The sequence below is a fragment of the Diplotaxodon limnothrissa genome, linkage group LG23 (genome assembly GCF_057381915.1).
Source record: "Diplotaxodon limnothrissa isolate DT_005_m linkage group LG23, D_limnothrissa_male_GT1.1, whole genome shotgun sequence".
NCBI lineage: Eukaryota > Metazoa > Chordata > Actinopteri > Cichliformes > Cichlidae > Diplotaxodon > Diplotaxodon limnothrissa.
The window spans coordinates 12,680,240-12,705,580 of record NC_140617.1 but is presented as its reverse complement, the minus strand read 5'-3'; the positions used below and the strand labels follow the sequence as shown (position 1 = coordinate 12,705,580).

The window sequence follows — 25,341 nt, the reverse complement described above, 5'->3', positions numbered from 1 at the left end:
TGATCCATTTTTTGGAGTCTTGTGCTAAATTCATTTCCCAGCTAACCTTTCCAATATCTCAGGGGCAAAACCACAAAACAAGGGCAGCTTTGTGAGGTAGAAGCCCTTTTTTCCACTCCACTGTTCCCCCAAAGACGGCTCAGGAGCTCATGATCAGAGTTTAAGGGCAGGAGTCGACTCACACCATCTCTGAGACAAAAGCTGAGGTTATGCCTCGCGACATTCTTCACTTCAGCAAGTATAGATTCTAACCTTTCTGAGGAGCAGCACAGTGTGAGTTTCGAGAAACATCTAGAGAGGTCCGTACCACTGCAGAACAGCGGAGGGGCTTAGGTTTTAATCTCAGGAGGAATATATACGAGTGGGTTTCTCCTCCATGTTATAATGCACGTCATGTGGTTTGTTATGTCAGATATTATACAACATTTTCAGTCTTTCACCTTTCCAGCTGCAGGGAGGAGGAAAAGCTGAATTCTGAGCTTCTGTCTGAGTGTTTTGTGGGTACCGGCCCCAAGAAAGAATGGACAATATGAAGCTATAATACGCTTTAAATGGCCCTTGTGTGAGAACAGATGTGGCTTTGACTCAGCAATGATTTTGCTGCCTCGTGTCAGAGTTTAAGAGTCGTTTATTCCTTTTACAATCATTTGTAAATCAGGAACAAAGACACAAAAGCAAAGAGATGCCTGTAGCACGCAGCTGATGCTTAAGTGCATCGGAGCTGGCATGCTGCAACTACAGAAAACCTGACTGCTTTCCATTTTGAGCATTCACCAACATTAAAAAAAACAAAAACGGAAACGTATCATTTTAAATGCTCCTGAGTGTCCACGCTCTCTGCTCTGAGTGCATGATCACTTCAAATTCACTGTGGTTTTGCTTTTGATCTCTTTACTTTCTCCTTTTCCCCTTTGTCGCTTCCTTCGATGCAGACTCTTTCCACTTCTTGCTCTAATGCTGGGTCAAATTTACTTGCTCTATTGATAATTACATCTGGAAAAGAATTAGTAACTACAACACCGTCATCATTTTAAGCCTTTTTGTTGAGAAGCATTACATTTTATAGCCTGCATGAGTGAAATGGTTATTGTCCATGTCTGCACTTCCTTTACTTCACTAACCTTTACTTCACGAAACTATGTTTTTTTGTTTGTTTTTTTTGTTTTTTTTTGTGTCCCGTTTGGATCTTTAGCCTTCAGAATTGTTGTCTTAAGGCCAAGAAAGAAGCCAAGCGGATTTATTTTACCAAGTGGATCATCATGGCCTTGCCATATTGGTCCATTTGATTGACCTTTATTATAATTATGAATTTATTTTATTTTCAGTTGCTACAAACGGGACAGACATGACTGGGGGATAGGACAGGGAGAAAGAATGAAAGAAAGAGGGAGAGAAAGAAAACCAAAGGGGAGAAACTATGTTTGTTAAGGGAGGGCAGCCAGTTTGCTTCACAGGTGAAGTCAGAACTAAAAACGGCCAATGAGCTTCTCCTGCATTTTTGTTATTTTTAAACTAACCAATGGTTATGTGGAAAACTGCTACATCCCCTTTGCCTTTTTTGCCTCCTCAGACAGCAAAACTCTTTGCCCAGCTGTTCTACTTATTGCAGCATCCATCCTTCCAGCTTCAGACAGATAAAGAGCAAAACAGAAGCACGGTCCTCTTTTGGTTGTGGTCCATGTAAAAGGAAAGACAGTGACAGCAGAGGGAATCAATCCAACTCTTAACCTCTTAGGACCTGGCGTCCACATATGCGGACATCACATTTTGGGTTGTCTAGACCAAAATACTAATGGAATAGTTCGGGTCTTAGGAGGTTAATAGTGTCTTTAAAAAAAAAAAAACAAAACCCAAAAAAACTACAAAGTATACTTATTTATTTTATAATAAGTTAAAGCAAAAATGAAAACAAACACGCCTGTGAGGGGGCGGTGCACGTACCTCACTGAGGTCAGCGATGGTCAGATTCATGCCTGCCAGCTGTTTCCAAACAGGCTCTGCCAAATTCAGGCTAAGAGGGCTTCCAGTCCGGATTGCAATCCCTAGGAGCACTCCTGCAGACGCAGCAAGGCAGAGGACATTACCCACAGATCAAACATGAACACTGAGCTGTGCGAGGACGCGTGAACCAATAATAAAAATTATGTGTACTAAATAAAACAAGCCAGGTGCTTTATCAGTGAAAATGCAGATGAAATATTTACACTTTTTATACTAAAAGCATATTTTCAGAGTTGGTTTATCTGGGATTAACACCCCAGTCCTGACTGGGAGATTAACTGGATTATACCTAGGAAGCGGAACATGCTCATGTGAAGAGCGGACTTGGCTGCGGGGTTTAGCAGGAAGCAGTCCCTGTTGGCGCCCGACTCGTCGCGGCCATTTGGGGTGACAATGAGCAGAGGAGTCAGTGCGTTCTGCAGCTCCTCGCACATTTCAGCGATGGACTCGCTGTAGCCTCCACCGCAGTCATCCACAGACTCCCCTGAGAAAATAGGTGCAGCGTATTTAAAACAAGGGTAAGAAAAAGTTTCTGACAGTTCGGAGTTTAAAGGGAGGCGTGGGCATCACAGCGTGGACACGTACCTACAAATTTGACCTTCCACACGCGATGAGGAAGCAGCAGGCTGTCGGGGCTAAAAGAGCTCATTTTGGCACACATCTGACCAAACACAGACTTTGTTCCATCAGGACCTGCCAGACCTCCTTTGCTACGGGAACGCTTCACCTGTGGGGTGAAGAAGAAGGGGAGGAAAGAAAAAAAAATAGAGATTAGTTTGATCTGGTTCTGTTGTGGGCTTAACAACTTCCTGCTAGATAGAGAGGAAGTCCTGATGTGCATGACCAGCTCGTTATGACAGCTCCCACTACAGATACAACTCAAGTTAGATGAAGGGGAAAGGGGTGGAGGAGGAGGAAAGACTCCCTACAGACAAGCTGGAGAGCAGATCACACACCATGAAACAATCCCCTTATGAAAGACATCACATGTAACAGTCAGGAGCCAGTCTGGAACGCAGCCTCACAGGGAGAGGGAACTACAGTAAGGGGGGCCGGAGACTTGAAAGTAGACCAAAGTGAGTGATTATGTGAGCTATATGCATGTGTTTCTAAAAGTACCTGTATCCTGTTCAGCTCCACCACAGGTCCGTGCTGTCTGTCCCTCACCATCGTGGCTTGAACTACCTTCCTGAAAGCCGCTTCCTGTTCAAATAATTTAAAGAAATGTTTTAGTGCCTGTCACATCATGGAATTGGTTTCTCAGTACCGTGCTGTCCCACCTTGCCCTGGGAGATGAGAATGCCCCTGAGTGTGTCGAATCCCACCGAGGGGCCATGGCCCGTCTGACCGAGCCGGCCCTCCAGGTCAAACATCGGTATGCACGGGCAGAAAAGCTCTGAGATGTGATGCAGCAGCACCAGCCTGTTCCTCAGGGCCATGATCGGGATCTCCTGCAGGTGGTTGTACTCCATGGGAACCTGAAACACAGCACACGCTCATCTGGTTGGATCTGGCTTTCATTTTTTTTTTTTAAATATATTTTTATCTGCACAACTTTAATGCCATCTACTGGAAGCTGAAACCTAATTTTTTTACCTCAGTTTCTACCTTAAGTGAGTGTAGTACCTGGGCAGGCAGCTTTCCTGCATTAGTGGGCTTGCTTGTGGACCAGGCCAGAGTGTGAGCAGATCCACAGGCCACCCTGTTGATTTTCTTGCCCTGCAGTGCAGCCACCAGCCGCGGCCTCTGGATGGCGTTCGTAGTCCCATCTCCAAGTTGGCCTTCATCGTTGTCACCCCATGTGTACACTTCTCCTGAGCCAAACAAGCAACAAAACCTTTTGTGAAGCTAAATCTAACTCAACATAACCGATCTGCTAGGTTTAATGATAAAGAGAATTTGTACCAAAAAAAAAAAGCACGATCGCACAGAAAACATTCTTCCTACCATCCTCTGTGCAGCACACACAGTGAAGGGACCCCGTAGCGATGGCGATGACTTTCTTCCCTTGTAGCCCTTGGACCTGCCTGGGCCTTCGAACGTGGTCATCAGAGCCATGGCCCAGCCGATGGTAGTCACCTTTTCCCCTTTAAAAGGACACATTAACACACCACGATGAGCCACCTCATCACAACCAAATACAACACCTGAACTTGACAGCTCGTCTCTGTACTTACCACGTATACACAGCTCCAGACTTCGTGAGAGCCACAGAAAACTGCGAACCACACTCGACTTTGACCACTCCAAGGCCGGTGAGAGAGTCAATCTGAAAAGCAGAGGGACAGGTTAACTTTCAATTTTTCAGCATTGAAACGTAACTCACGTTTGTGGCTTTTAAAACACCTTGATAAGGTCTTCCTCTGTAGAGCCGACATTACAGGAATAAAACGCAGAACTACGTCATCATTTCATTTGCACTCTGCCACTGTTTCTATCCTGTTCTGTCATTATGAGTGAAACAGTGAAGCTGATCATGTTAGGGTGAGGAGCCGAGAAATCCTGTTACATTTACTGAAAAACAAAAAGGCGACAAGGCCTCAGAACCAACCTGTGTCTGTACACACAGAGCTTTAAAAATAAGAACAACGCTACATATGTCTAAACAAGCAAAATACTCATTATACATTAATATAACGCAGCACATTACATTTTGGTTCCCTGTCCTTTTGTGTTTACAGTGTACAAATATTACCAAACAGAACAACAAACCCTTCCGTAAATTCAAAACAATTTCGGTAATGAAAAACTGCAAAGCTAATTCTGGATTCAAAAATTTTTTGTGTACCAATTTTCTCATGATAAGTATGGTCAAAGGTTTTGGGGTTTTTATTATTTGAAATTAATCCATCCATCCATTCGCTTCCGCTTATCCTTTTCAGGGTCGCGGGGGGCGCTGGAGCCTATCCCAGCTGTCATAGGGCGAGAGGCAGGGTACACCCTGGACAGGTCGCCAGTCTGTCGCAGGGCCAACACACAGGGACAGACAACCATTCGCACTCACATTCATTCGCACATTCACACCTAGTGACAATTTGGATTTTCCAATTAACCTATCCCCACAAGCTGCATGTCTTTGGACGGTGGGAGGAAGCCGGAGTACCCGGAGGGAACCCACGCAAACATGGGGAGAACATGCAAACTCCACACAGAAAGACCCCGGCCTGGTGTTGGAATTGAACTCAGGACCTTCTTGCTGTGCAGCAACAGTGCTATCCACCGTGCCACCGTGCTGCCCATTTTGAAATTAATATTATTTGAAATTTAAATTATTTTTATTGAAATTCACAATCTTTAAACTGTCACGTTCAGCAATTTAATAATTATGTGGAAAAACAAAAATAAAGATTATTAAAGCAAGTTCATATCTCTGACCCTTTGATATGATCTCAACTTTCCAGGGTGGAGAGTCAGAAACAGAAAGTTGTGCTTCCATTACAGCCTTTTCATGGTCTTCACCCTCAGGACCTTTTCTAACAGTCTTCATCTTTGCATATCCAGGTGGTGCCAGCATAACTGTTGTACACCATGACAGGTGACACCATTCTCTTGCCGTGGCCTTTAAGTCATCTTCAAAAGCCAATCTTACCACACCAAAGAGAAGATATTTGGCAGCATGACACACCCTTCTATGTATTTAGCAAAGCTGCTACTTAACAAAATTGGTAGTACCTAAAAAAGTGCAGTCTGGCCCCATTTTACATGAACCTATTTATCTATTTTTTGGGGGCACAAGAATTTACAATAAATAGCTTTAACTAAAAGTTGTGTATACTGACTTTACAAAGAACAGAAAACTGATTAGGTGATTCAGACTCTGGTCTCCCACATGAAATAACTAGAAAACTGAGGTATAACTGATGCCTCTGTTCACCTCCAGTACACACTGCTCTGTAATCCTTCTTACCTTCATGGGGATTTTGCAGCCATCACTGCCTCCCCGGCCCAGTTTGCCATAGTCCCCATCTCCCCAGGACCAGACCATGTCATCATCAGTTAGACATAGTGTCTGGGCATCCCCGCTGCCGCAGGCGACATCAATGACTCTGTGACCCTGCAGTGCATCCACCTGGATAAAGCACACACAGTTACTCTTTACAAGTTAAGCACATTTTATTTTTATTTTTTTTTTGAGTCTTGTGAGAAACTGAGTCGAGTGACCACAGACCAGCTTGGGTTTAAGCTGGTCCTCGCTGTCTCCGTGTCCCAGGCGTCCATAGCGACCCTTGCCCCACGTGAAGAGCTCTCCGCTGGCAGTGATGCAGGCACTGTGAGCTCCTCCGGCTGCAATATCCACCACTTCCACTCCCCTCAGAGACTCGATCACACGGGGACGGTCACAGGGGCTAAAGACAAAAGGACGCACAGTTAGCACAAAAATTTACTTTACTGTCCAAATTTTTGAGTGAGGTTTAGTTTTATATACATGTATGAACTATAAACTTAATATGAAAGAGGTTTTCTTATTTTTAGTGCATGTAGTCTTAACCTTCTGTTCCCATGGCCGAGTTTCCCGTCCTCAGCTTCACCCCATGAGTAGACTTCTCCCTCAGAGGACAGTGCCAAGCAGTGCTTTCCTCCAGAGTTCACAGCCACCTTTCTGATGAACACGTGCTGAATCGACTCCAGCAAGGTTGGGGTCGACACAGACTCAGTGCCACCGATACCCAGCCTGCCCCCTGCACCATATCCTGTGGCATAGAGCTGAGCATCGACAGAAAATAAACTGGTGTTAGAACCCAAAGCAAAAATAAAGGTTGAGCTGACTTTACGTACACAGTCTGTCGTATATTTAATCAAGCCATGCATTTTTACATGACAAGTACATGACTTTAAATTGCGATACTTGGAGTATGAAATATCACACGATTAAAAAGGCTGGTTCTGTCCTGGGTGTCAGACTGGAGAACCTGGAGGTGGTGTCTGAGAAGAGAATGCTAAAAAAAGCTTCTTTGTATCATGGACAACCCCTCCCACCCCATGCACGCCTCCATGATGGACCATCGGAGCATATGCAGCAAAAGACTAATCGCCCCGAAATGCAGAACTGACCGCCACAGGAAATCCTTTGTGCCGGTGGCAATAGGACTGTACAACTCATCCTCGCTAACAAAGTTATTCTGTTTCCATTCAGACCGTGCAATATCACCCAACAGTTTTTCATCGAACGTTTGTTTCATCTCCCCATCATAATGCTACTCTCTTTTATTCATTTGCACAATACTATGCCACTTTTAGAATCACCTTCACTGATAGCTGAGATATTTATTTTTCAGGATATCATTATATTGTTACTTGTTAGAGTTATTTGATATTATATTTTGCACTATCCTACTGTATATTACTGTATACTAGTATTCTATTGTATATCCTATTCCTCTGTCCCTCTTGCTGCATTGAGCATGTGTATGACAAAAGAATTTCCCTCGGGATAAATAAAGTTCTTCTTATCTTAAAATTTTCTGCACAGATTAAGTTATGAGAGCTCAGAAATGCTGGGGGAAAAAAAATATATTTTTGTACTCTGAGGAAAATATTCATAGTATTAATTTACTTCCTTGAACGGCTTCATTGAATATACTAAAGCTGGGGGAAAAAATGTGCTAAAGTGGGAGGTAGTGATGCATTTTTATGAATGACCCTACAGTAGTCGTGCAGCAATGGTTCAGCTGATATTGTCGATGTATGCTCTGTGAAGGGTTACTGGCACAGAGGTTTTCATGACAGGTAAAAGCAAACACACCTTTCCATCAGCAGTGACAGCAAACAGAGTCTGCTCCCCACCAATAAGCTGGATTGGCCGCAATGTGGCGAGGGCTTCTGTAGATGTAGGTACTTTGACTTTTGCCCCCTCAATGCCCCCTAGCTGCCCTCTGTGGTTGTGCCCCCAGCCGTAAATGGTGCCACTCCCCCCGGCAGAAAGCGTCCAGTCATCTGGGCGCCGGTTCATCCACTGCACAAGCTGCTCGTCGTGCTCGCGCTTGAATAAGTCGTGACTCTCATGCAGGGTGTTCATGCTCTCGTGATCTGCCATGAGCTCGCGAATTTTCTTTGTAACCTTTAAAAGGTGAAGGAAAATGGATTAGAGAGATTTTCAGGGCAAAATGAAAGCTTGCACAGACAACACAGCTGTGCAGACGTACCTCATCCAGGAAAGGTCTGGGTAAAGATGTTCTCTTATCTAGAGCCACAGCCACTCTGGAGGCAGTGCAATATCGGCGGAACCAGGCCCACTTATGTGTCTCCGCACAGCAAGGTAAGGTATCGAGCTCGAGGTCACAGGCAAGAGCAACCAGTACCTGGGCAAAGTGTTAAAGTTATGCTCTGCAAAGGAAAACTATGGTGTTACCGTGTATTTAAGAGAACAACTGCGTGTATACCTTGAAAAATGGACTGTGAAGCAGCTGTTTCCCTCCGCGGACAATCGGGTCTTCGTACTCATACTGCCTCTGCAGAGCCTCAGGCAGCCCCTTGACCAAAGCAGCCAGAGCACTACCTGTGAAGCTCTGAAAAAAGAAAGGCCATCAGTCAGTCGCATGTGCTGAGCAACCACATGTATAACTAACACTCGTCTTTTCTTCAGGAAGAAATGTTTTTTCTGGACTTTTTCTTTTCTTTTTTTTTTAGCTACAACATCTTCACGAGAGTCAAATATTTTTTAGCTCTCTTTTACAGGCCAATAATTTACCATAATAAATGGATAACAAATATTCCAATTAAGCCATCGGGCAGATATCTTAATTATGACAGTGTACTCACCATAGAGCGAGCCTCTCCTTCACTGTCGCCCAGCAGCCTGTTTATGTTGATTGACTGACCGAACTCTGTGGTCAGAAGCTTCCGTAGCCTCTGCAGAGCCCACATCCTGTGACCAGCAGCTACACAAAACAAATTTAGTTCTGTGAAAATTTATTTCGTACTTTATTAAGAAATAACCTGGTGAAGCAAGAGCACAATTCTGTACCTAGAGCACTGAGCTGAGCACAAGCAGCAAGAGAAGCGGCTAGACGGGGCACGATGCTCCTATTGGATGCAAAGTTGAGCCTAAAGTCCAGGAGACATATGACCAGATCCATGGAGGGGCAGGACAAGATACAGCGATCAGACAGCAAGTCTTTGGGACCTGAAGAAGAAGAATGAAGTCTGACTGTCACAGACATACACTTTAAAAAATACCATCATATTATCACCAACTGGTTTCTGGACTCTACATTTTAAAGTCTCAACATTAGCTTTTGGGTACCACAGTGCTGTTGTTTTTGGGCCATATTTGGATGAGGATGGAGGTCCACATCAGCTGACACCAGAAAGCCTGGTTAACAGACTGCGTTCAGATCAGAGACTCTGATTGGCAGAGCTGAGGCCTGACTAGAGCTGGGCGATAGAACGATAACGATATGTATCGCGATATAACTTTTACTCGATAGAGAAATTAAGCTATCGCGATAGACCTCGTCGCTCTTGTCCTCAAAAAAAAAAAAAAAAAGATCAGCCAATCCAAATTAAGTAGCGCAGAGCCGAACCAATCACAGCCGCAGCGTCACGTCGCGTGACTTGTTACGTACAGCACAAGTGCCAAGCCGCACGTGTGTTTGTTTGGGAAGCAGCCAGCGGGTAATGGAGGAAATGAGTGTGCCGACTAGAAAAATCAACCGAGCGTGACCGAAGAGAAAACAGATGATGGTTCCAATGCCGGAGAGATTGTCGAACGGAAGAGCCATAGAAGTTCCGTAGTGTGAAGGTATTTCGGCTATTTCAAGTCTGACAAAAAACAGAGTAGCGTGCACTGTAAATTGTGCCGAAAGCAAGTCTGGAAATACAATGAACTGGTGCATGCGTCACACTGTGCGCCACGTTATTGTTTCGGTGAAATGAATTTCTACAATACTGTTAATTCTACTCTCTGCAGTGTTTAAATGCTTACATATACACACACAGTTACTGTCCCTCCACACATACGACTCGGTTCTGCTTCTATGCCCCAGCTTTGTTTACTTTTTCCCACCGAGGCTTCTAGACTTCTGATTGGCCAACATTTCGGTACGGTTAGGAATCTAGCGCCACCTGCTGCTTTGGCATGTTCATAGCAGCGTTTTCCTTCATTTCTAACCTTTATGTGTGGACGGGATTATTTTTTAAAACGAAAACGGAAAATCTCCGTTTTCAAAAATACCCGTGTACGTGTGGACGTAGCCTCAGTCTCTGACTGGAAGCGCTAATTCATCATTCGGCGTTTGTCAGACTAAAGTAACTGTTAAAACTGTTTGAAAAGCTCAGCTATACAACAAGGAGAGATTGAGAATTTCCTTTTAGTTCTCAGTTTATTTGATATTGACAAAAGTTAGTCAGTTTTGTCTGTTCTTCTGTAACACAAACTAAGATTTATTTTTAGAATTAATACTTTATTTCTAAGTGGAATTGACAATTTAGTCGTCTGTTTCGTTTGTTCTATTTTGAAACTTAAACGCTTTAGCGGCTGCCTTTTGTGTAGTTTGCAATATTTGCCTTTATTTATCTGAAAAAGTCTCATGTTCCTTAAGTACATCTACCCTGTTGAACTTATTATGGGAAATAAATATTTAAATAAAAACAAGCTGCTGATTATTTCACATTTTACTTGTGAGCAACGGCACATTTAAATCTTACAAATATAGTTATTTGGCTTATATCGTGATAGATATCGTTATCGCCTGAAATGAAAAAAACATATCGCCCAGCTCTAGGCCTGACACACAATTAGTAGCTACCATCCACTTGTTGCTGAAAAATAAAATCAACGCTGAAGTGCCAAAAGCTAAAGTTGTTCAAACGTCCACTTGAAACTGGCACCAGCAATGAGTGAGTCCCTACTGACACCAAATAAAAAACAACATGGGTTTCCATCCTACAAAAAACATGTTTAGCCTATAAAGCTATTATAAGAGCTGTACAAGGTGGAGGCTGCTGCTTGGGCACACACCATGACAGTGTTTGTTCAGCATCAGTGCAATAGTAAACGTTTACAACCCTAATAATAAAGAACTATTATCAGAAAAGTTTGTTATCCATCATGTCTTACCCGCTGCAGGCATGATGGGGTAGACTGTGAAGCGCCAGCCCCACCCATTAACCGACCCATCACTGGTAAACTTCCATTTGAGTTCATCTCCGGGGATCCTTAATTCACTTGACCAGTCAGACCACTCCCGACCTGAAACGCAAAGCTACATTAATTTTTCATTTCTTGTATTTTGCGAGAGTAAAGTTTAATCTCTTCCCCTCATCACCTGATCTGACAGAGACAATCCTGTTGGCTCCATCCATGATTGTTAGCGGGTCGTGGCGTCTCTCGGTCGAACACTGTCGGTCAAACTCTATCCTCAGACCCTCGGCACCTGAAGAGCAAAACAGAAGTTGCTGTTTATGTCCGAGAGAGTGATTTTACTGAGATTCAATAAGACCCTGATAATGATCTCTGCCTTTCAAAGGTCTTTTTTTTTTTTCCTAACCTGGGATCTTTACGGTGCCGCTGGTCGATGTGTCGTCTGTGTAGGGATGGCTGCTTTCTACGACGACTGGCTGGGAGGACAGACGGCCGCTCTGAGAATCTGTAGCAACATCCTCCAATTCAGTGACGCATAACTCCAGCAGCATGTCAGCAACCTGCAAGGACCCACATACAGAATGTTAACAATTTGCAGAGCGATGCACGCACAGCTTCCAGGGAATATATGACAGTACCTGTGGATACGCTGTGCCCATGCCAGACAGCACTGCAGACAGGACCTCCTTGCCTTTCTCCCCAGAACGACAGGATACTGCAAGCTTCAACACGTCCACCATTACTCGTGTGTCATCCGGCACAAGCAGACTGGTGAACTCATCCAGGTACTGAGGCTCCGGACCAACCACTTTGCTCTGACTCTCAGAGTCCTGAGGAGAAGCAAACAACAGAAAAACCTTTAAGCTAACAACACTTGGCTCAGGGCAAAGTCTCTGCTTGCCACCAGACTGACTTACTTCTTTGGTCTTCGCCATGGTCTCAGCTATGATGCTGGCTGCTCCGGGGTCATCAGTGACAGGGATGAAAGGACGTGAGGAGGCTCCACAGGCTGATGGAGTTACTGCTGATGACGGGGTGATAGCGTCTTCAGATGAGGGAACCTGTTCATACACACCAAATTCACCCAAGTTCACCAAACGCCAACAAACAACAATATTTACTGCACACGGTTAACAAGCTCCCACTAAGAATCTTCATATCTGAGAGTAAATATACATCTAATATACTGTTTAAGGTCACAGACATTCCAACTTTTCCAAGTCCTATACTGCCTCGTTCTTGAGTTACTGTGTTCACAAAGTTTGATGTCCACGCTGCCCCTGTGAGGTGACGGCAGTATCCCATCAGCTTTTAACAGCTCAGGGGTAAAAACCACACAAATCTGTTCTCCATAGAGAAGGGCCCATCTGGGGTTCAAACTCAGGACCCTCTTGCTGTGTGGTTAGGCTGTGAAAAAAGTCAGCTTCACCAAAGTCTCAGTGCTGTGAGGATCAAAAGAAAACTATCCACCCCAAAAAGTCACAGGCCTGTTTGTTATAGGCCTGTTTGTTGCGGGTGACTACTACATATTTCAGACACACCACTCTCTGAGAGGAGAGGAGGGCTCTTTGCACAACAAGGAAGTTTAAAAACATGGATAAGTAATGGTTTCAGGTTGTTTAAATGAAGCTGGATCATGCTCAGAGATAACCATAACAGTTATCTTTAGAAAGAACACCAAGAATGGAAATGTTTGCAGAAACTTAAAGTCATAACTCTCATCAAGGTCCTGTGAGAGCTCCAAGATTGGACCCAAATGCAGTTTGCTGATGACTGCATCCCCACACCTGGTTGTCATGGACAAAAAATGCACACTGAGTGTTTTTACAATTTAACAGGAAATCAGCAGAAAGTCCAGCTGAGGCAGCGCTTCAAAAACCCAAACAGCACGAGAACAGCCTCACTGACATTTACTAAACCGTGAGGTTTTTAAGAGGCAAGGTGTATTGTGTTCCTGACCTCTCCCTTCTTGTCTTGCCAGGGATTTGGGCTGACTCGCTCTTCAGCTTCTGGTGGAACGGGAGGATCTTCTTCATCGCTCACGCTGGATGAGGATGAAGAGTCTGATGGGGGAATAGGTGAAGAGGAAGGACACTCTGTTGGCAGGATCATGCTGGCCGGCATGAGTGCACCCACCACTGCATCTCTGAGGGAACACACAACACAGTCTGTCAACGTTTAACGCCAATTAATGATGACGACTCCTGCCAGTCAGATACTTAATTTATTCAGAAACATCATCATCTTCTCCTGTTTAGAACGGAGTCAGCCAGTTTGGTCATACATAATTAAACGAACAAGATAGAAGTTACAGCATTCAAGCCCTGAATAGCTGCAGGATATAAGTTTCATATCATGTATTGTTAGTTGAATTTCTTTACCTGTTTTCTTTTACTTCTCACATTTCTATCATTTAAGGAAAGTACATTTTCCATGCAAGTCTTCCTGCACATTAGAAATAGATTTTTCAAACCGTGCACACAGCCTACCTTGCATACATGATTTGAAGGGCTGACAGCACATGAGACAGAGCCTGCTGTTTGGCCAGGTTTCCATCCAGACTGAGGAGAATTTTGGCCAGTGAGGGTCGATTAGACTTCACGCTGCTCTGCCCACTCAGCTTGTTACTCACTGATGATGAGTCACTGTCTGACTGGACACCTACAGAGTACAACACCAAAACAATGAGACGCACTGTCATTGATGGGAGGCAGCGTAAAATAGCTCCAGCTTTACTTCCAGGCCTGTGTTTTCTACCACCTGCAGCTAAGAAAAGTAACTGCTGCTGAAGCCTGATGCAGATGTTGATATGGTCGTGTTTGGGTCCTGCACACAATGAGGGAGACAGACAGACTCTGTGAAAGATGGATGTTGAGAGCTTCCAGATTGAAAAGCAAAGGCCGTACAGAAGAGAAATATATTGTTAATTTATTGCTGTGATGACCCATACTGCCCGGACGTCCTGAAGGTTGTGCTTGTTTTATCTCTGTTGTGTCGTTCTTTGTCGTGCAGCTCTTGATCTGATGGTAACTAGCTAAATGAGCTACACCTGGGCCCACTGAGAGAGACCATAATAGGAAATGAGTTTGCTTTTTAGTTTCAAATTTGAGTCAGCTCTCAGATGGGTAACCCCCATTATTTCAAGTGTTAGACAGTCCTAAATCTCCTACAGCACAAAAAAGGTCCAGAGATGCAGTTCAGGGACTCCATTAGCCGAGGGGCAGCCTAGCAAAAAGCTAGCAGCTAAAACCACAAATGTAACCATTCGCCTGTCAGTCAAAGTGTGATAAAGCAAACTTTAGGCCTTAAGCCAATTTAAACAGGTGAGTTAAATAAAAAAGTCACGATGCTATATAATTGTTAAAAAGCATAAAATTAGATGGACCTTTTAGCATCTTCCCCTGTCTATGGGGGACTGACTGACATTAAGAGCCTACTGTACACAGAGGAACTGCAGGCTTTTTAATACTTCAAAACTGAAGGTGAAAAATTAAGCCGAAAGGTTGACGTCTGACACAGTGTCGTCTTATGGAGGTGGTTTTAGCACTTTTTGTTCAAGAAATGGTCGATGTATGCCCCATCGTCTCAATATCCAACCCCTGCAGTTGCCCTACTATTACCACAACTGGCAATATAGGATGTGCAGAGCTGGGCGCATATTTAGAAAATAAGTGAACTCAAGAGCATCCATCAGATGTTTTTTTAATAGCATATATTTACCTTAAATGCTGATTAAAAAAAGACTCTTTAAAGCATCATTGCTGAAAAATTGCTTGGCTGCACTGAATGACTGCACAGCTCCACCTTGTGGAGAAGCTGCATGTAAACAGCAAGGCTTACCCAGGTATGACGCTCCGAGGGAGTCCCTGGCTGTCTGGAAAAGAACTGGCTCATGAACAGAGGGGGTGGTCACATCCACTGTGGTCCAGGCCACACTGTGGGATGAGCCACATGCCACCCGAGTGATTTTCTGTCCCTCCAGACCCTGAACCAGGGTGGGCTTCCTGTTAACTGTGGTAGTACCATTTCCCTGCTGCCCGTGGTCATTATCACCCCACGCATACACCTGACAGAGAAGCATAAAGCCTTTAATTAGATGGAGTTTTTATTACACCTGTTATTCGTGTATGTCACAAACAAAAGGTTACGAGATACCATCAAACATTTCACACCACCTTAGATTTCTGTACATTTGACACATTTCTGAATCGCTTTGTTTCCTGTAAAGTGAAGGCTCAGCGCCAAGCTTTTACTTTCAACAGTCTCTTAAAAAACATTGACCAGCTGCCTCTTATCATTGGAGGTGATATGTTAGTATAATCAAATTTGTACTGAGGAAAACTATTAAACAAGGTGAAGAGAGAAAAAAAAAATCAGTGTGAGAGCAAAAGGTCAGAGCTAACTGCTCAATAAATCAGGTCTTGCTGCAGGAACACAAACTCACATCTGGAGCAGAGCCACGGCATTAAATGATCAGACTTTGAAGGGTGTGCTCTGGTTTCTAACACCATTTGTTGAGGTCAGTACAAACCTGTCCTGTGTCTGTGACAGCCAGACAGTGCAGCGCTCCGACAGCAACGTGGACAATCTTTTTGCCCCTCAGTCCCTCCACCATCTGGGGCTTCCGCACATGGACGTCGGTGCCGTGGCCCAACCGGAAATAATCGCCTTTGCCCCTGTTTGGAAACAGTTAACGGTCAAAGAAAGCCTGAGGACAGATAATGAATGATAACCTAAACGTGGAACACATTCATCTCACCAGGTCCACACCACTCCAGATTTAGTGAGAGCCAGGGAGAACTGTGCTCCACACTCAATCTGGCAGACGCCCTGCCCGTTGAGCCTTTCGATGTTCTGTGGTACGTTGCAGCCTTCGCTTCCTCCACGACCCAGCTTCCCAAAGTCCCCATCCCCCCAGGAGAACACAAATCCTGAAGAAAAAAACCCCAAAACATTACGGACTAGAAACTGGAACCCAATTGTGTCAAAAAATTTTTTTTTTTTTTTTTTTTTACTGGAACCATTTAAAAGTTCAAATTTTGCCTCTCCTGTCAGCTTTAGCACTAGTGATAAAATAACCAAATAAAGACAAGAAAAAGACTTAACAAGACGAGCCTATAAAGTTTGTAAAGCTTCTCTTGGCAAAGCAAATGGGTTTGGCACAACAGAGCACTCTGGGGATGGTTCGCTTGCTAAAGCTGTCGGACAAGACCGTTTTAAAAAAAAGGTTAAAAGTTAAAAACACTTGCATGAGTGTATTTTTTTTTTTAAGAGGAGGCTTGATCAAAGTCTAAATGCTGCTCTTCACTGTTAGTTGGTCGTATTTTGCTGATAGAAGAGAACAGACTTCACTGATCCATTACAAAGCCAGAAAGAGCTGCTGGGATTTCTGCCTGTTGGACAGTTTTTAAATGACAGAAGTGATTGAAGATAATATAGTTACTAGTTATTTTGTAATCCTTTACAGCACTTTGGTTGATGTTGCTTTATACAGCACATTAAATGTGCTGTATAAATAAAAACAACAACGATATTTTAGTTTCAATCCAATTGCATTAGTCGGCGACAATCACAATGTCAACAGTACAACGTGACTATGTTGCCAAATCAAACAGCTGTTAATCTGTAGGGCTACTTTTAAGGGCAATAAGAGAAATACCTTCATCAGTGAGGGCTAGAGTTTGAGCATCCCTGCTCCCACAAGCCACTTGGATAACACGGTGTCCCAGAAGTACTTTCACCTGAACGACAGACAGAAGAGTAAGACAATCAAATCACACGTCATGCAGTTAAGTCTGTATGTAGCAAGCAATCTGTCTGCTGCTTCAAAGCTGTGAATTCTACTGTGTAAAGTGTGTGAATTCATCATAGACTATACTGGATGCAAATTTCATCTTTCTTTGATCAGCTGATGACACAATGGGCAGCCATGTGTGTAAAGTAAACAAAGGCTGAGCTTACCAGTTTGGGCCTCAGCTGAGTGGTGTTGTCCCCGTGTCCGAGTCGGCCATATTCACCCAACCCCCAGCTGTACAGCTCCCCGCTGGATGTGATGGCAGCGCTGTGAGAGCTGCCACAGGCGATGTCACGGATGCGCTTCGTCTTCAGCGCCTCAATAAGCCGGGGCTTGTCACAGTTCCTAAAGGAAAAAATAAAGCAAACAAATAAAAATCAGACTCTTCTTAATAGTCCTTACTTATTTCTATTTCATTAGAAACTGCTGTCCATGAAGCACATATGACGATATAAAAAATTAACTACACATCTCGCTGACACAGCCTGCATCAACTAAACTGCTTGGAACATTACGTGGTAGAGGAGTTAAAAGGAGTTTACGGTTAGGTCATAAGTTGCGACATAGACTTAACACAGCTTTAGCCCCTGTTGGCCTGCCTTCACTACAGCATATATCTGCACCCAACAGCTTTAGCTAACGTTATAAAGAAATGCCCAAACTGACTGACTCCGTTCTAAACAAGAGAAGATGATGTTTCATGACAAAAAGGTGCATTGTAAGTGTAATCATCATATTGTGCTGACTGTCTTTTTTTTCATAATCAGTGCATGCAACAACTATAATTAAGATTTAAAGCTGATAAATCATGAAAAGGTTTATTTAAGAATAAATCACAATGACGATTAAGGACGAGTACAGCTACAAGACTATATGAAGGCAGTAAACTGTCAAATCAAACTCCTGAAGTTGGAACACAGCTTGTGAAATCATGAGCTCAATTTATACTTCAACCTTACACTGAAGAAGATCTACAGGACCTTCAAAGCTGAAAAGATAAAAGCTATTACCCTTTTAGGAGTGTTTTATTATAATTAAACTGAGCCAATCGGCGTGTAGCTCCACAGTGTATGAGCTGTTGACTGACTGTTGACTGTCTGAGAAACTACACACATTTTTGTTATTTCTTTTATTAATTCATCACTTCATGTGGATATTATACAAGTCATAGTTTGCTAAAAATACACAGTGAGTTTAATAAAAGGTGCGTTAAGTATCTGGGGTGTGCACAGTGGCCACATTCAATGACTTACATTCTACTAAAGTGCCCAAGCTTGCCGTCGTCTCCTTCGCCCCAGGAAAACACCTTCCCGTCCACAGTCAGGGCCATAGCGTGGCGTCCTCCTGAATGCACAGCGACCTTCTTTATCACGTAGTTACTGAGGGCGGTGATCTGACGGGGGATTGGGATGGTCCCACTGGAGAGGCCCAAACCCAATCTGCCATTAGTTGCCTCACCACATGCGTAAATCTTCCCCTCGACAGTCACTGCAACGACGACATATCAGTTACACACTACTGTAGCACAACACGTGTGAATGGACAGATCTTCAAAAGCATTTCTATTCATTCCTCACCTGCAAAGAGGCTTTTGGAGCCACCAGCCACTTGCACCACATTGAGTGCAGACAGGGTTTCGGAGAAGGATGGCACTTTGATCTGTGAACAAACCGAAAGAGATTAGAGAGTGCAGCTCACTCACACCCAAAGGATGTTTTCCTGTCCATGCTGTGTACACACACACGCACACGCGCGCACACACACACACGCACACACACACACACAATATATATCTGGAAAAAACAAACATCAGATGTTAACGTGGAGGGGGAAAAAAGTTAAAATTTGAAGCGTGTAAATCACTGGTTAGTGTTCATACTACATAGTTTTTAATTTGGGACAAAGGCACACAAGCCCTAAACTTTCAATTACTGATTCATTAGGAGAAACGGCACCTTGGAGCCTTTGAGTCCTCCCAGTTGGTCCTTGTCATTCAGACCCCACACAAAAACTTTGGTCCTGATGGTGGCTGCGGACTCCAGTCCTGACGGCTTCTTCCGAGCAAGACTGAAAAGTAAAGCGAGAGAGGCTGAATATGGATTCACATTTTTCCTTGTTTTAAAATAATAATAAAAAATTTTAATAAAACATTGTTGCACAGTTACGTTTGTCACAAGTTTAAAACCACTATCAGGGAGTGCTGGCAGACTGAAATAGCTGCTAAATAGAATTTGATAGTAACAAAGGTCTTACTCTTTTTAACCAGAGCCTGAGGAAATAACAGAATCACTGCCACAGAGCACAGTAATGGGATGCCCTGTGATTCTAAGCAGCACTTATGCCATTTGTGCTCATGTAGCTTGTGAATGGCGCTCTAACACACTGAACAGTGTCAATAACACTATAAAGGAGCCCCAAGCATGCTCAGGTTGATCTACTCAGGCCAGGGCCGAAGAGCTAGCCTCTCTGGGTGGACGTGGAATATTTCCCCCTGTGCCTAAAAGTCTCTGCACAGTAGCAAAGGCCATGGTGAGCTGAAGAGCAGCAGCTGAAAAATTTCTGCCAGCCAGTGTTTACCTGGCCTAGTGTGGGCGCCTGTCCCTATCTGGCCAAAGCTGGGGGAATGAGGGCCACTGGGGGAAATGTAAAAAGGAGGGTCCTTGGCCATTCGTAAGCCCCCAGTGTGGGCACTGAACACGCTCCACTTACTCAAAAACGTCCACAGGCAACTGAGTGAACTGCAGCCAGATCTGCTTTACTGCTACAGTCTCGAGGGCAGTGGTTTTTTTCCTTTTTTTTTCCAAAATCCATGGACAAGTTCAAAATTCTCCAAACACAAGTCGCTGTCAATGACTATAGATGACTGCTGACTAACAGTCAGTGGGCCAGTGTGTGTAATCTACGTGACCTCAGATCCCCATTTCTATTGATATAAGCCATAACAGTGGAAGCATCTGACCTCACTAAAACATGATGCCCTTTCAGCCAAGAGAGCAAATGTTTTAGCGACTGATAAACTGCCAGCAGTTCCAGACAGTTTATGTGCATGAACTGTCTGTGGGGGGCCTAACGATCATTCACTGTTCTCCCCTCATAAGTTCACCCTGGTCCACAAGGGAGGCATCTATGGAGACCACCTTCCTGGCTAAAACCATGCCCAGAGTCTGACCTGAGCAGTCCATGGAGGGAGTCACGATGACGGTCTAATCCCAGTGAGGCCACTCAGAGCTGAAAACCTCTCATGTACCCAGCGGTATCTCTGCTAAAGAGGAATCCATCAGGCTCAGCAGCCTCTGGCACTGTCTGAGGGTAACAGAGCTGCCCTGCAACAAAGAGCTATGGTTGACTGCATCGTCACCAGTCTGTCTGGAGAAAGTCTTCACTGGAGGGCATCAAGTCTGAGCGCTGTGAAGTTAATATGTTCAGTGGGTCTCAATACGCTCTGTTCCACATTTATCTGGAAGTCTAAATTCTCTTCCTGTTGACAGGTAGGAGCTGGCAGCAGCCAGTTTTTGATGTGTGCTGCTACTCAAATGTCCTTTTGCTGAGTAGTACCCACTGCTGCCTCAGTGCATCTCACAAACATCATTGGGTTCGGTGACAGGCCACATGGTAGAACCACAAACTCACAGGCTATCCCCTGGAAAGCGAATCGCACATATGTATGATTGGAACCTGGAAATAATTCTGCCTCATCTCACCTCCCAGCTGCAGTTTTTTCATCATCCTCTTCTTCATTGTCAGAGGCCAGGAAAGGGACTGTAGCCAGGTCTTCATCCTCAGCTCTAATGCGTCCCACAATGCCGAGTCCGTGAATCTTGCAGTCGATACCAGAGCTGCGGCATTGCTTGATTGCAATCTCAATGTACCTGTGATACTGTTGGGGGTGTTTATATAAAGTTATTACGACACTTGAGCTTAGGGGGAAAACAAAAACAATTAGAAGCTGTCAGTTATTGAAGCAGACAAACCTCAGTGCAGTCACAAAGGAGGAGGACAGTGGTGTCAGTGGGATTGATGTTAATTGTCTTGAGTTCAATTAAGTTGTTCAAAGAGTTTCCACCTGCGTGATAAAAATGTCAGAATGATCAAAATGCTAAAAAAACAAACAATTGGTCTCAAAGTTTAAAATTAAACTGTCATCTGCTCAAACAAAAGGGAAAAATACTAAAATCAGTACAATTTTACATAAAACAAAAAACATCTGAACTCACCTGACACCACCACTAACGAGGGCATGTAGCTGCTGTCCGCCGGGTCTACGATCATCTTCAGCCTGTGAACAAGAACGTCTGGGAAAAGCTCAAGACGAATCCAGTGCTGCAAAGAAAAAGAAAATATTAAACGTTAATAAAGCAAACTAATCAGGCTGTCATCCGGCCTATTAGACTATGCAATTCGCTCTTACCTTCCCCTGTGAGCCAGAGGACTGCCAACACTGATCACTGCAGTCGATGAGGCGCGAAGCCTGGTTAACCGACGACGACACGTTGAGGCTCTTGACGGCTCGAGACCAATCGTCAATCAGCATCCCACGCTGGCTGCTGTGGTGCTTCTTTAGCTGTTTTCCTGAACGCCCACAGAAAGCCGGAGACTGGCCTGTTTGTGGAGAAGGTGGAGGACAGGTTTATGCACACGTACGTAGAACCACCACAGAATTTTATGTTGGCGAATGTAGGACTAACCAGGCTCATTGATCCTGCCAAAGGAATGTCTGGTGTTGTGTTTGCGTGTCTTGAAGCAGTTTTCACAGAAGTCAAAGTCGTCACAATTTTTACATTTAAATCTGGGGCCATTAATAGGAAACATCTGGCAGCCGTCACATCTGGAGAAAGCAATAGGGTTTCATGTAAAATGTTCAGTTCAAGCAAAATCTAATTCACCTATTTTCCTTATGGGTCTTGGTCCATTTATTTCACTGCAAGTTTCTTAGCTTTGAAAGCAAACTATAGACCTCCCTCTTCTTGAATATACTCACTCTGTGCTGCTCAAAGCATCAAAAAATTAGATCTGAATACCTCAGCTTCAAATGTACCTTTCCAGAAATAATGACTCGGTTACTCAAAACCATGTGCAAAGACTACAGATATATTTAAAATAAATAAAAATAAATTCCCACGTGAAACTGCTCAGAACAAGGTTAGTGGATCTTCTAGAAATATTGGCCTCGTTGCTCAGAAGGAGACTTTCCTCGCAGGTTAATGCTGAAACACCTGTGTGGGATGTGGTTACTGCTCAAGTACAGTGGTCATTTTATTCTGATGATGTTGATTTTCAACATCTGCAGGAACTTCATGTAGCTGTGATCTGCTTGACTGACCCCTTCGTCTAAAGCTTGTTAACAAATTGACACCAAGCTAGTGGTGGATGATGTCTTAGCAACTGTTAAAATATAAACAATTAGTTTAACCAATAAGTATTTCTGCTACTAAGCAATATATAAAAATCTGGACAACTAATCCCTCACATTGCTACTCACAACATACTAAGATACCAATTTAGTACATCTTTACCTCACTCCAGGATGAACACTGGGGACCAGTTCCATCTCAGACAACAAACCAGTCCAGTGGGACTGCTGTGGAAAGTCGACAATCACATCTTTTCCATTGGCACTGAAAGCTAAAAAAAACAAACAATGAGGCTCTATTAGCACAATAAACTGTGGATTCAAGTTACAATAACAGAAGAAAAATCTGTTGTTGTTGTTGACTGAAATAAAATTTTCAATTCAATTCAAAGAAAAACAGATGATACTCTGTCTTAAGACTGGAGTGACTCTGCTTACCTTTAACCACCCCCACACTCCTGTGTGTGACAGAGCCCCACTTGTACTTTGGTGTTGTGACTGTGGGCTTCACCCTCACTTTGTCACCAATCTTTATGTGAGAAGGAGAACTCTGTGGTGGGAATCCTGAAACGGCAAAATCAGAGACACGGGTTTCTTATGTCTATTTACTTCCTGTTATTAGCATGCCTGCAAAGCATCACATTAACTGTTATCTTACCAAGCAGCTCGATGTGGATGTAGCGAACCCAGTATGTTCCTCCTTTATTTTGCCAGTCACACTGCACATTCAAGTCATGAAGCCCATCTCTGTCCAGCTTAATCACTTTGCCCACATCGCCATCATACACTTCCTCGTACGTTCTGCAGCACTTCACCATCATCCCCACCTGTAGGGAAGCCGCTGAGTCGTAACACCAATTCATCATGTCTTTAAGGCAGATTCAGAAAACATACAAAAGCAAACACTCTCACCTGAATGTTCTCTCTCACATAAACAGCGTAATCATCGTTGCTTTGGAAATCAGATCTCTTCTTAAATATCTGGCTTTCAGTCACAACTGCACCTGAAGGCTAATGTGACAGACACGTATTTTAATCATATATGAAGGTATTAATAATTGAATCTGACAAGCTGAGGGACAGGTAACTGTGAGGGTCACACCAGAAATAAAAGAGTAAGGAACACACCACAGAGAATGCCGGCTCTGCCTCCTCCAGCTCCTCCAGCACCTCCTCATCTGAGTATTCATCAGACACAGTGTCGGCATCTGACAGCTCAGTGACATGAACGTCTGGATGGTCGAGCAGCCAGCTCACCAGAGTCTCAACACCTGATGGATATGCTCAGTTACTCTCCTGAGGTAAATGTCTAAACATCATGAGGCAAGCAGGCCTTGTTTTATGAAAAACAAATCGGTATCTCATACTGTATCTTTTCAAAATCAGCTGTTTGTTTTTTTGTTTTGTTTTTAAAATGCACAAGAACTTTAATATATATTTAATGGATCCACTGAAAAATGTTACCTTCATATTATTAACATTTCCTGACCTACAGGCCTTTAATGTACGTGGGTACCTTTTCCAGATATGTGTAATTTCACATTAAATTATCTATAGCGCTACCAAGCACTCATGTGATAAGATACCTGGGATACCGGAGGCATTGCCTGTAGTCCCAGACAGAGATTTCAAGGCAAACTCGATGTTTTTCCGAGGGAATCCCATCTCCATGAGCTGGCCAACTATTGGTAAGGGCGGGATAGGGGAGGACTTCTGTTTCTTCTGTTTGGGTGGTCTGATGTGCTGCGTGGTGATGGGTGTGGTGGCTTCACTAGAGCTGCTTTCCTCAAACAGCGGCGAGGATGGGTGGGCAGATTCCACAGCCAGGTACTGACACACTGCCAGAGCTGCCGCCTGCACATACATATAACGTCAAAGTCACACCGAATACATCAGCAACATTACCGCTGACACCAGCTGTCTGCAATCAGCTAGACTGACATACCTCCATCTCTTGCCTGTCAAAAATGGCTTTGATGGGAGAAGGCTGTGTGGCGGCAGAAAGCAGCTGCTGCAGGAGAATCAGTGGAGGCAGAGGTCCCTCAGGAGACAAGTCGCCCACATCAGGAGATGAAACCACTGGATCCTCTGCACATAGAGAGACAGACAAGTTCTGGACAAGATCTAGATTGAAAAAAAAAAATTCTGGTGGCTACCAGTGGTACCCCTCAGCCTCATAGTAGATGCACCTATGGTAGAAATTTTAAAATCCTATGTTGCCTATTTCTCAAGTTATTGCATTCACAAGATTTTCCTAAACTTGATCCGTGCCCTCGACCTTAAGGTTAAATCGAACTCTACATTTTCACTTCAAAGGTAAGCAAATAAAGATTTAAACTCTGATCAGCAACTTGCTGTACATTTTAAGAAAACACCCACAGTGTGCAAGGCCTTCAAACCTTAAATGGCTAGAATTTGCTCCAAGTATGGAAACACATCTGATATCTCAGTAATGTCCTGTGAACTGAACCTTGAAATCACTAAACTGCATCAAACAGCAGTAATAGTCCCTAATGATCAAACTTCCTCAGTCCATTTTTAAGATGTACTAACCTAGCCTTTCACTGGGTGAGGTCTTACCACTGGGATTGGGTCCTATGTCCACCACTGCAGGTTGGGAGAGGATCTGCCTGAGTTTGTCCTGATGAGACAGCAGGGCCCGAGCTGCCTTTAAAACATAAAGCCTCAGCTGCTGGCACCGCAGCAAAGAGAGGTCCACCTGGTCGGCTGGAAACAACAGCATTGATTACACCCACTAAACTTTCAGTCTGTGACCAAACAAACGCTTTCAGTGTCTCAAATATTGCCAGAATACTATAAAACATACTGCTGTAAACAGAGTCGATGATTTTTCTTAAAAATTGTTCGTTTGTTTATTTCAGTTACATGCAAGGCAATCAAGTCTGCACCTGTAAGCCCTCGGCTAAGTGACTTTTTCATGCGTTGTTTTTCCAGTTTGCTTCCAGCCAGGCTGACCAGCTGGGCCCAAACAGCCAACATGGGTTCAGTGAATGGCAGGTTCTGCACACTGAAGGATATGGCAGGAAGCTAAAGAGTAGAAACATTAAATAAAGTCAGACTGCTAAGTGGAGCCAGTTTCAATGCATCTGTGAG

The 25,341-nt window shown here is 43.9% G+C and overlaps 1 protein-coding gene across 1 annotated transcript in view; it reads right to left on the bottom strand.

The window, feature by feature from the left end:
• Positions 1-25,341, bottom strand: part of herc2 (HECT and RLD domain containing E3 ubiquitin protein ligase 2) — a 57,654-nt gene that overhangs the window by 2,313 nt on the left and 30,000 nt on the right. The window contains exons 43-87 of the mRNA XM_085348594.1: positions 25,137-25,275; positions 24,808-24,954; positions 24,173-24,315; positions 23,814-24,081; positions 23,356-23,498; positions 23,140-23,238; positions 22,886-23,054; positions 22,666-22,791; positions 22,391-22,499; positions 21,563-21,702; positions 21,286-21,476; positions 21,092-21,197; positions 20,849-20,940; positions 20,579-20,754; positions 18,833-18,944; positions 18,455-18,536; positions 18,131-18,365; positions 17,045-17,222; positions 16,743-16,824; positions 15,843-16,014; positions 15,615-15,759; positions 14,924-15,149; positions 13,573-13,744; positions 13,043-13,229; positions 12,001-12,144; positions 11,722-11,913; positions 11,490-11,643; positions 11,268-11,375; positions 11,060-11,191; positions 8,966-9,124; positions 8,761-8,879; positions 8,382-8,507; positions 8,145-8,300; positions 7,745-8,059; positions 6,491-6,705; positions 6,170-6,347; positions 5,909-6,070; positions 4,179-4,270; positions 3,949-4,088; positions 3,628-3,815; positions 3,282-3,479; positions 3,121-3,204; positions 2,587-2,728; positions 2,291-2,485; positions 1,942-2,054 (exon numbers count right to left, since the gene is read on the bottom strand). Coding sequence (XP_085204720.1) covers positions 1,942-2,054; positions 2,291-2,485; positions 2,587-2,728; positions 3,121-3,204; positions 3,282-3,479; positions 3,628-3,815; positions 3,949-4,088; positions 4,179-4,270; positions 5,909-6,070; positions 6,170-6,347; positions 6,491-6,705; positions 7,745-8,059; positions 8,145-8,300; positions 8,382-8,507; positions 8,761-8,879; positions 8,966-9,124; positions 11,060-11,191; positions 11,268-11,375; positions 11,490-11,643; positions 11,722-11,913; positions 12,001-12,144; positions 13,043-13,229; positions 13,573-13,744; positions 14,924-15,149; positions 15,615-15,759; positions 15,843-16,014; positions 16,743-16,824; positions 17,045-17,222; positions 18,131-18,365; positions 18,455-18,536; positions 18,833-18,944; positions 20,579-20,754; positions 20,849-20,940; positions 21,092-21,197; positions 21,286-21,476; positions 21,563-21,702; positions 22,391-22,499; positions 22,666-22,791; positions 22,886-23,054; positions 23,140-23,238; positions 23,356-23,498; positions 23,814-24,081; positions 24,173-24,315; positions 24,808-24,954; positions 25,137-25,275 — 6,951 coding nt within the window. The remainder of the gene's footprint in view (positions 1-1,941; positions 2,055-2,290; positions 2,486-2,586; positions 2,729-3,120; positions 3,205-3,281; positions 3,480-3,627; positions 3,816-3,948; positions 4,089-4,178; positions 4,271-5,908; positions 6,071-6,169; positions 6,348-6,490; positions 6,706-7,744; positions 8,060-8,144; positions 8,301-8,381; positions 8,508-8,760; positions 8,880-8,965; positions 9,125-11,059; positions 11,192-11,267; positions 11,376-11,489; positions 11,644-11,721; positions 11,914-12,000; positions 12,145-13,042; positions 13,230-13,572; positions 13,745-14,923; positions 15,150-15,614; positions 15,760-15,842; positions 16,015-16,742; positions 16,825-17,044; positions 17,223-18,130; positions 18,366-18,454; positions 18,537-18,832; positions 18,945-20,578; positions 20,755-20,848; positions 20,941-21,091; positions 21,198-21,285; positions 21,477-21,562; positions 21,703-22,390; positions 22,500-22,665; positions 22,792-22,885; positions 23,055-23,139; positions 23,239-23,355; positions 23,499-23,813; positions 24,082-24,172; positions 24,316-24,807; positions 24,955-25,136; positions 25,276-25,341) is intronic.